The 10,959-nt window shown below is 43.0% G+C and overlaps 1 protein-coding gene across 1 annotated transcript in view; it reads left to right on the top strand.

The window, feature by feature from the left end:
- ATP6V1C1 (ATPase H+ transporting V1 subunit C1) overlaps nt 1-10,959 on the top strand; it is a 32,988-nt gene that overhangs the window by 4,956 nt on the left and 17,073 nt on the right. The window contains exons 2-3 of the mRNA XM_013006704.2: nt 9,083-9,251; nt 10,300-10,367. Coding sequence (XP_012862158.2) covers nt 9,120-9,251; nt 10,300-10,367 — 200 coding nt within the window. The 5' untranslated portion in view covers nt 9,083-9,119. The remainder of the gene's footprint in view (nt 1-9,082; nt 9,252-10,299; nt 10,368-10,959) is intronic.

The following is a 10,959-nucleotide window of genomic DNA, read 5'->3' as shown; positions in this document are numbered from 1 at the left end:
TCAAGTAGAAAGAAAATGTTTTGAAAATGATGGCAACAAATGTACAAATGTGCTTGACACATTGGATGGCTGTATGGATTGTGATAAGAGTTGTAATAGCCCCCAATAAAATGATTTATTAAAAACATTTTTTTTAAGGTGGGGAGGGAGGCAATGGAGAAAGTGTTTCAAGGATATCCAGGAGTGAAAGATTAGTCTTGACTATATCTAACAAGAGGGGTGGGGTGGGGGGGGTGATGTGTGTGTGTTTGTGTGTGTGTGTGTATTTATGTGTGTGTGTATTGTAAAATCTCAGAGAATTTTAAGCAAACTACTAATGAATAGGAAGTTATTTGTAAAATATACTGATTCCCCTGGGGATAGGGTGCTGGAAGAGGAGGCCTACATGCTTTATCCCTGATTATGGGCTAATGGTATAGGAAGTTATTTGTAAAATATACTGATTCCCCTGGGGATAGGGTGCTGGAAGAGGAGGCCTACATGCTTTATCCCTGATTATGGGCTATAGTACAGAACATTGTAATTGCCACTGGGGTGCTGAGTAATTTTATTTTTCTATAAAGTCAGTTTGGGAACCTATGGTTTAGTGTTTCTGCACGGGTGCTATTGGCGTTTTGGGCAAGATTATTCTATGTTTAACCCCTCCCGCTAAATGCTGGTAGTGACCAAGACAACCTTGGTGGTCCCATCCTTGCCTAAACCCTCCCCTCCCCGCTCCCCCTTATCCCCCAGCCCTGAGGTGCCACTGGGATGAGAGGTATCTTGAGTGCTGCAGGCATTTTATTTGTTGGGTGAGCATCCAAAAGCCTGTTAAAATGACAAGCATTCTAGGTGCTTGGGATGCAGCAGTTCATGTAAATTAGTGTATAATTGCTTTCAAATAATTACAATTTTAATTTGATATTTCAGTGTTTTAATGCCTTTCATGTGGTACAGCAGGAATTTTAATTCAGGTATCTCTCTGAGGAGCTTGTCTATGGTAAAAACTGCACTAGACACTCAAGTTCCTTTCAGCCCCAATAGAAAATCTTTAGTCACTTGGGCAAGTACTTTTCTTAACTGTTCCTTCATCTGCAGATGGGGATGGTGATAACATCTACAGGGAACGAATTAAGCACATTGCTTGGCATATCTAAATGCTTATCACTGGGCAGAGCACAGCGTAATCATATCAAATAAGTGGTTGTCCTTACCAGTGAACTGAATTCCAAGTTTAGAGCAGGGATGAATTGGGGAAAACTAACTTCTTTTAAGTTTTAACTCGATGACCTTCAGACTAAAATACATGTGTTAGGTAGTATACCTCTAATGCAGCATGGCATTTATGAGGGTTCAGTTCCAGAGACTTGTAAATTGCCAGCCAAAGAAAAGGGAAGTAGAGTTTGGGGTGTAAATTCATGGAATCCCCTGGTGTGGAAGGGATTGTCTGCTTCTTGGCCCACTGATGAGTTACTTGTGGCAGAGGGGAAGCTCTGGGAGGTAGAAAGGTTCTGTCTTTCATTGATGTGGAGAAAGATGAGGCTTTCCACTCACATGAAGAGTTAACAGGCTTGGATTCGCAGAGGGGCAGTTCTACCCTGTCTTACAGGGTTGCTTTGAGTCCGAATTGATTGGAAGGCAGGGAGTTTTGAGTGAGTAATAGGGTGTACTCATGTGAAGTTCTGTGGAGTCTGTTTTGACCCTCTGTACCGCAGAACAAAACACTGTCTGAACCTTCCTCCGGTCGTTGCTGGGTTGGAGCCCATTGTCGCAGTCACTGCATCAGTCCATCTCTTTGAGGATCTTTCTGTTATCGCTGGCCTTCTGCTTTACCATGTATGCGGTCCTTCTCCAGGGACTGGCCTCTCCTGATAACGTGTTCGAAGTATGTGAGACAAAGTCTCTCTCTCCTCACTTCTAAAGAGCATTCTGCTGTACTTCTTAGATTTGTTTGTTCTTTCGGCAGTCCCTGGGATATTTAATATTCTTCACCAACACCATAGTGCCAAGGCATCTGTTCTTCTTTGGTTTTCTTTTTTCATGACCCAGCTTTCGTCTGCATGCGAGGTGATTGGAAATACCTTGACTTGGGCCAGGTGCACCTTAGAAGCCCTCTTTTCCTTTCCCCCACTTCAGCCGGATTGAGCAGAAACGTCCTAGCACAAGAACAAAAAGAAGGCATGCCGCAGATACCTGTGAGATCACAACACATGGCTTTCCAGCAAGGCGCATCTGCTTCTAACAGAACTGCTCTGCAGAGTACCCAAGGCATCACGTTTTAAAGTTGCCATGTTATGGCTAGAAATGGTTACTTCCCTCGCCCAAGCATATTTCCAAGTTTTGTCATAGATATCTATGAAGAAGTGTGTGAAAATAAGGTTTTACATTTATCTGAAAATTTATTTCTAACCAACTGGAATAAAGGTGATAGTTAATAAAATATGTCGTTGAAAACGAGTTTTTCTTTATATCATGGTATACAACTCTTGAATAATAGAGTATAAATACTGATTTGGTTGGAAACAAAATGCACATCTGGTATGAATTCTTGAGATTCAAACCTTCATTGCAGTTATTGGAAGCACTTTGACAAGTTGTATTATGAGCAAGCCCTTCACGGTTTCAGTGTAGCAGGTTCTCTTTGGAAGCGTAGGAGCCCTTGGGTGATGCAGTGCCCTTGGCTGCTAATTGAGAGGTTGGTGGTCAGGTCCACCCAGAGGCCCCTTGGAAGACATCACAGAGGTGCCTTGGATCTACTTGTGAAAAAAGCAGCCGTTGACAATCTGACGGGTATAGGTCTACTCTGACACACTCGGGGTCCCCAGGAATCAGAGTTGACTTTGGACCCATGGTTTGGGGTTTGAACAATCAAGTCTAAGCAAGGAAGCACAATTATTCTTGTGTATTCTTTGTGTGGTGTTAATAATTTCTAGTGTAGACTATCCATGGCTCCCTTTTTCCTTTCTTGCTTACCCTTTCTGCGCATGTCAGTTCTGTTACCAGTGGCTTTGTGCCACCTTGGAAGGCAGTGGGATACTATTTCACTATGATTCCAGAAACACTTTCTTTCTCATGGAAGTCCACTGCTCTTGTAAATTTAACCCGATATTTTCAGTACTCGAAGATAACAGTTTCCAGAATGTTTTTAACTTACCGTGGAAGATGATTGCACCCAGAGACCGAAGTCTTGGCCACTCGAATGCCTTAAGGTCAGTTAAGTAGCAGTTGTGCTTATGTTTTTGAGGTCAGACGATACCTTCCAGGCACAGGATGCTAGCCCCTCCCCTGTTGGGGTTGCTTATAGTTTGTGGTGGTGTGGTTATTATTATTTATGTTTGTTTTTTATATTTAAGTCGGTTTTGGTAGGATGATGATCCAAAGCCTTCAGACAGCCAGACATGGGTAATGGAAGAAATGAAGTGAATCACTCAAAGCTTTGGACTCAAGGTTCCCTTCTCTGCTCCCCACCCCCCACTTCCTTCCATTTCCAAAGAGATTTCCAGCTGCTTTTTAAAACAGCAGTGTGTTTATTGCAGAAGTCAGACAAGATAGAAGTGTTTAGAGATTTGAGCAGTGTCTCCTTTGTGCCGCCACTCTTTTCTGAGCAGAGCTTTCTTGTCTTGACATTTGCATTGAGGACCTATCTTTCTTTCTGCCTTAGGCAAGCCAGCCAACCCACACCCCTATACAGACCTCTGTGTGCCTGCATGTGGACACGCACAGACGCACAGACATTTGATGGTAAGCTCCTTGAGGACAAGGCTACGTTTTACTTATTTTGTCTCTGTGAGCCTTCCATAGTTCCGGGCACTTAATCTCACAAAACCTTCTGTGAAATGGATTATATGCATCTAACTCAAAAACCAGTAGAGTCAAACAGGAGAAAATGCTACCAAACACAAGCGCGATGTCTGCCTTGCCTGAGCGCTCTTAATTACATGGGCTCAGGTGGACATATGGGTCGGAGGAGGCGAAGTCATTTGGGAATATACCAATGGGCTTGGTGTCTGGGTGGATTCAATTGGAAAATCTCTTGGCTAAAGGGAACCTAAATTGGTTTGGAGAAAGACAGACGTTAGGTTGGACAGAGTGGGGGCCGAGGTAGGAAAGAGAAGCCAGGCAGGACTAGCCGAGCTCTTGAGGGAGGAAGGGGGTATAGAAAGCAGAGAAGTGTAGACAAGGGCAGTAGTGGTGACAGTCCAGAGGGGCAGATTTGAGTTTTATTCCAAAAAGGAAGCAGGAGTAGGGACATATGTTTCTGTGAGTCATTTGGCCTTCCATCATCTATAATTTTTTTAGAAGGGGATTTTTTTTTTAATAGCCTTGGGAATTACTTAAGGATTCTATGCTGTGGTCCAAAAGCCCACCTGTCATTTGTATGAAGGGCTTCTAAGATTCTTGGTATTCTGTTCTTCCTCAGTTCTGTAAACCATGCATTTCTTGAGTAAAGCAAGGATGTCGCCCAGATTCCAGCTTGTTCTATATTTTATATGTCATATCACTGTGGATGTATTTTTTAAGTTTGCAAGCTGCCTTACAAATCATTCAAAATGTGATTGATATGGTTTCTAAATTTTAGGGAGCATTAATAATTTTTGTATTGTAAAAACAAATAGTAGTACACAGTTGTTGGTAATGATGTGAATGACACTCAGCCATCTTGCTGAAAAGTCTTCCCATTCTGCGTTATGTGGTGCTCATTATGTAGTTGGGAAATGTTAGCGCTGCCCTGTGCAAGGAGCAAAGTGGGCAAATCCTGCCTCCTTTGCTGACTGCACAGTGAGCATCGGTATGAACTCCGTTCCACAAATGTGTGGATGGTCAGATGCTCACCTCCTCACTTCCCTGTCCCCCTCACCTGCTGCCTGCATCCAGGTACTCGCTTGGTCTCCAGCCCTCACCACCTGGTCAGAGCACAAGTGAGGCAGACATTGTCTTTCAGACCAGCTGCCTGTGCAGCCCTCCTTTGACGGTCAGACTGTCCAGTCCCAGGCCCCCATCCCTTCGGGCATCACTGCCCCTGGGGGAGGGCATTAATGGACTGGAATGACTCATCGGATTCCTGCAGAATCCTGCCTTATTTAGGGCTACAGATTTATTTCCACCAACCTGATACAAATGAGACACTGCTCTCCCGTGCGTGGTCACCAACCAGGAAGCTCATCTTAGAGACCTCCCCTGTGGCCGAAGACACCATGCCTCCTGAGGCTGAGTCACCGTCCTGCACCCAGTGGTCTGGTAAACTCCCTCCTCCCTTTCCGCTAGTCTCAGATGTGGTCTGACTAAAACAAACGAGATTAAAGGCCGTATTGCGTTCTATAAGGTGATTTCATGTCTTACAGAAACTTTGGAGAGAAAGAGCCCTGGGCCCCATCCTCTTAGATGGAGTCATGAAATATAGGAACAGAAAAGAATCCTGGCTATTGTTATCCATTTGCCCTGTTTTGCAAATGAAGACATTCATGCAGAATTGGGATTAGATTCCACGCCTCCGTGCCATTCCATCTTGCTTCCTGAAGGTGGCATTGGGGCTTCCTCTGACTCTTCCCAGAGAGCTACGAAGGCAGTTTGTTCGCCCTGGTCTCCTGCTTCAGGCACAGCTATGCCTCCGGCTCTGACACTTCTCTTTCGTATCATCGCCAGGGATCTTCCCTCTGAAGTTCTCAACGGAACAAGTGTGAGGTTACGGCTACTGACTCACTTTTAAAAAGTGTTCTTTGTGATGGTTACATGTACTAATTCAATAGTTAAAAATTAGAAGCTGAAAGAATGAAAACATTCATAATCTAATGTCCAGAGATGATAATTAACAGAAAATTTATAATTTAATGTTTGTTTTTACCTACACAACCTAGTCCTTAAAATAACTTCTTGAGATTGGAATAACTGAGCCTAAGAGTTTGCACATTTTCAGGGCTTTTTAGTAGATATCCTAAGATTACCTATCAGAAATAGTACCCCCTTTTTAAAGCTGAACTTATCTTTGGCTCTTATGATATAATAATCAGCTTGAGAAAACATGACTGGTAGCAAGTAAATCATTTTTATTAATGCTTTTCAATGAATTTATATTACCAATCATATCCCAGCTTACACTGGTAAATTAACAGCACACAGGTGGATAAAATAGGAAATTAGGTGTTGTCAGAATTGCGACCATCCATTCAAAAGTGCTGCTCAGGATAAAGAGTCTGGAGGCAGTGGAGGGACCTAGAACAGATATACGCATGTGAGGGGTATCCAGCAGCTAGATGGGAAATGACTGGTGCAGGGACGTCACCACACGAGAAATGATGCACATGTGCGTCCGCAGCCTCAGTCTTGGACCTCGATGTGAGTCTTGAGGAACTCCATCATTTATTAGAACCTTCCCAGTCATTTTCTTTAGCGTGTCATTGCCAACACTGATGCCTGGCTTCCAACCTAGACTATTAAACAAAGGACACCATTTGGGTAGAAAAGCAGGTCGTTTGAAGCACACAGGAGGTGGTGGCGGCCAGGTCCTTGGGGCATTGATAACCTGTGGACATCAGTTTAGATGCTGTGTCTCATACAGCTTATCTGACTAAAGAGGAAGCATACATCATCATCTTCAAGGATGATTTTTTAAAAAAAACTAAGCTTAAGTATTATAATTTAAACGAGAACATTTTAAGTGGACATTGTTACCCAAAAGGAGGAAAAATGGTTTTGCAAAAAATTAATGTCATTCTCCTGGATCGTTGTTAATGTTCCTCCTTAGGGACTGAAATCTCTTTCTTTCCTATCAGCCTCTCGGGGTTTGCTTTGACCAGGGGCCAGAAGAATTTTAGCCATGGCCTTTGCCTGAATTACCAGAAAGCCACACCCATGGCCATTGAGTCATGCTGGTCCATGGCAACCCTGGGAGCAGAAGAGAACTGTTTCATAGTCTTCTCGGCTGCCATCTTTGCAGAGGCAGGTTGCCTGGTCTTTCTTCCTCAGTGCTGCGGGTGGGGGTTCAGGTCATCCAAAGTCACGCGCCTGAAGTACAGGTTCTTTTCAAGCTCTCTTTCATGTTTTTACTGTGTTTTCATCCTTTCAAATAGGCTTGGAACTTGCAACTCTATCTGTTTTTAATTTAAAACAATCTAAAATGAGGATTTGTCTTCTGAAGATCTAAACTACAGCTTTGAAAAATGTAATTTATTGGGAGCAGGGAGGGAGGGGGAAAAAAAAAGAAAAATGAGCTGATTCTAGGAGCCCAAGCAGAAAGTGAGTGTTTTGAGAATGATGAGGGCAACGAATGTGTAAGTGTGCTTTTCACATTGACGTATGTATGGATTGTGATAAGAGTTGTATGCACCCCAATAAAATGATATTTTAAAAAGTCACACAAAAAAAGAAAGTGAAGTGTTATTTACACAATGTAGGGACTGCAACCAGACTATTGACTGGAAAACTAAAATTAAATTTTCACATCACGCACAGGGGAAAACAAAAACAAACTCTGTATGATTTAAATGTTTACCTTGGCTTTGCTATTTTCTCTAATTGGAATTTTTGATTGGTGCTTGTACATTTCGTGCACTTATGAAGGACCTGCCTTTGTCAGGAGTCGTACCTTCTGGGCCATATCATTTCATATGGGAGGAGCACACATGATTCAGGTCCTTCAGGATTTCCCAGTCAGGTGGAGAGGAAAACATGCCATTAAAACAGCGACAACGCGGAGTTAGGAGGGAAGAGCACTGTGATTCTTGCATGTATCGTCTATGAAGTATGAGTAGCTAGGAAAGGTGTCGCCGCTTGGAGCCGCACAGGCAGGGTGGGTTGGGATGGCCGCTGAGACAGGTAGCCCCAGGAGTGGAGGCAGGGTGGGAGGGCAAGGGCTGTGCTCATTCTTTGTCCCCTCCTCCTCAATTCTTAAAAACGTTTTTTGCCTTTCCGTTAGCGCTTTCTAGGAAGTCGCATAGTTCTGGATGCTGGAGTCTGCTGCTCTGGAAATTGTGATGAGCCGGGCTGCCAAGAGCAGGGCCGCGCAGCTCAGAGCCCTCCATCTGGCGGGGTTAGCTGGGCAAGGCTGAGGAGGTGCTCTGAGCCTGGAAGGTAACAGGGCAAGGAGCTTCAAGGCTGCACGCGATCTCTTCACACAGGCAAGCTTGGGTGCACACCATTCTCTTGAGAGTCAGACACAAGGACATTGGAACCCACAGGTTCTATGACCCAAACAAACCCTCCCTCAGAGGGCCGTTAGGAGTTCAGGAAGGATGCGGGATGAGAAGGGCCTAGCACAGTCCGTCTCCCTAGAGGAGGCTCCAGCTAACTGGTAGAATTCCAGAGCTAGTTTGTCGTTTTCCTTGGCCTTCTGAGGAGCACTGTCTTAAAATCCTTAAAAAGAAAAAAAGTTGCCAGTTTAAATAGCAGTGCAGATTGGAAGGATTTGTGTGTGTGTTGATTTGTAAATGGCTTGGTTGTAACTAAGTATTTCAGGGATTTGAGAGGATTCCTCTAGGTTGAGTGTGGAGTCAAATTAACTGCTAATCTGACTAGTCAGATGAGGCAAATTTATTTGGTGGCTGCTGTTCAAATGCACTGATTTAATTAAAATTTTCCCAAAGGTAAGTTATGTGTATTTTTTATTCCCAATTTTGGTTGTCTGTTTCATATTCCAAGTTTAACCATGAACCCATCATCCATTTGTGACTCCAGCTACTTTGGTGGAATGAAATTATTGGTGGTTGGTGTCTTGGGAAGAACGTTCAGTTCTTGTAATGTTCTCATTTAGCTTGTTTTAGAGTTTAAAAAATTAGTCACCTTGTGTATTTATGGCTTTACCATCTTGTTTGGTAGTATATTTACAATCACCTTAAAAATTTGATAGCCACTTGAGGGGACTTTGGAAAGCTTGTGGAAAAAGTCCGTTATTTTTCCACTCCGTTTTTTCCCCATGACCTTTTTTAAGACCCCTGGTATTTCCAGGTAAGTAAAATGGACTTGACCTTGGGCCCTACTCTTGTGTTGGATTAATTCTGTAGCCGACTATACTTTATCACTCACTACTTGTCTTGAGACTCTGACGCACTATAGAAACAAATGGTATTGAATGTTGGGTATTTTTGTTTGTTTTGTCTTACATGCAAAGTCACGCTTGATTTTGGAAGAACTACTTGGTAACAAGCATGACTGAGTTCTGGCTTATCTCGGCCCCTGGCGAGAAGACATGTCAGCAAACGTGGGAGAAATTGCACGCTGCAACCACCAAGAACAACAATCTGGCTGTTACTTCAAAGTTCAACATTCCAGACTTAAAGGTAAACGTATACTTTCCAAAATTGTGCGTGGATTGGTCATCAAGAGGAGGACCAGTGTGCTTGCTTAGTAGCGTTAGATAAACATGAGGTGCCAAGGTACCCAGAGAAGGGAGCCTTCTCATTTCATCGTGGGCGTAATTTCAGATGTCTAGAGCTTTCCAGTCTTCAGATTTTAGACAATAGGAATTTGAGAGTTTAGAGGAAACTATCAAAAGAAAATCATCCTTTCCCCCCCCACTTAAACATTTTTATGTGTTTTCCCCTAAATTTTAATTTAAATTGTTCTAAGAAATCTTACGAAAAGATTTGTTATTGGACATTCAAAATAACATTTCACAAAAGTTAAAAATGGTAGTCTCTCTTCTCATAATAACAAGATAAATTTTTCTGTTAAATGTATATGCTCCCTAATGTCATGTTTTATAGTAGCACTTAATCAGTCGGCAAATCTAATGTAGTTATTTAATCTAAGGCATATGTTAGATCAGTAACCTAGCAGCACTGAAGAGAGAAGCAGGCTGCTTGTCAGTCCTGGCCCAGACTCTCCTAAGGAACGGCAGTGATCTACGACTAAGTGAAGCACAGGCTGCAGCCGACAGAAAGACTTGATTACTGGTTCTTAGTATTTGGGGTGGTGGATTGCTTTTCAGACACTGATGTAAGCTGTGGACAGTTCTTCCAAACCCGTACTTTTTCACACCTACAGTTTTGCACACAAATTCGGTTGCTGTGACTCTCTGATGCCCCTCAGCTTCAGACTCTGTGTAAGAGCTGCGGTCGTACAGCCTGACTTCATTAGTCCACCCTTCCTGGCCCAGGCCTGCGGGAGAGTCTCATGTCTTAAAGGCTGCGTGGACCCATGAATTAGTTCATACATGTAAATAATTTTTGAAAGGCCTGGCAGATTTGGGTTTGTTTTTTTTTCACCAGACTTGCCTGATTTGAAAAGAGCGGAAGATTTGTGGGCCCTTCAAATCAAGAGGTTGCTTCATCTTGTTAAAGCAAATCACTTGAACGTATCCGATAAAGTGCTGTCTTTCTCTTGTAGGTGGGCACACTAGATGTCTTGGTTGGCTTATCAGACGAACTGGCTAAACTGGATGCGTTTGTAGAAGGGTAATGTATGTGCTCCCTCCTGTGCATAGAATAGAGCAAAAGGAGCCTCTTTCTCAGGAGGCCTGGACGGGGGCTCTGTTATCACAACTGCGTGACTGGAAAACGGTGACTTTTTGTTTGTGAGTCAACTTTATGAAGGTGCAGTTCATAGACAATCCTGTTGTCAGTGTGAAAATGGTTCTTTTTAAAATGAAAACTGATATAATTTGCATATCATGCCCATCACTTGCTTAAAGTATATAGTGAGCTCTCATATTCACAGGAGTTAATCAACCATTACCAGTTTTATAAGATTTTTGTCACTCCCCTCCCCTAGCCCCCCAAAAAAGGAATCACCTTGTCCCCATGAGCAGTTACTCTGCTCCTCCCTCACTAAGCTTCCTTACTCTGTGGAGTTGCATATTCTGCACATTTCATGTAAATGGAATCACACAAATCTTGGTCTTTGTGCTGGGCTTCTTTCACTGAGCATTATGCTTCCAAGGTTCATCAAGTTGTAGCATGAGTCAACACGTTGTTTCTTTTTATTAACCAATAAGAATCCATTGGATGTCTGTATACTTTCCTTTTTTAAGATAATTTTATTGAGGGT

This window comes from Echinops telfairi, unplaced genomic scaffold (genome assembly GCF_000313985.2).
Source record: "Echinops telfairi isolate 266 unplaced genomic scaffold, ASM31398v2 ScPeMD7_1;HRSCAF=3_0, whole genome shotgun sequence".
In the NCBI taxonomy this organism is placed as follows: Eukaryota; Metazoa; Chordata; class Mammalia; order Afrosoricida; family Tenrecidae; genus Echinops; species Echinops telfairi.
This window is presented reverse-complemented; position numbering and strand designations above follow the sequence as displayed.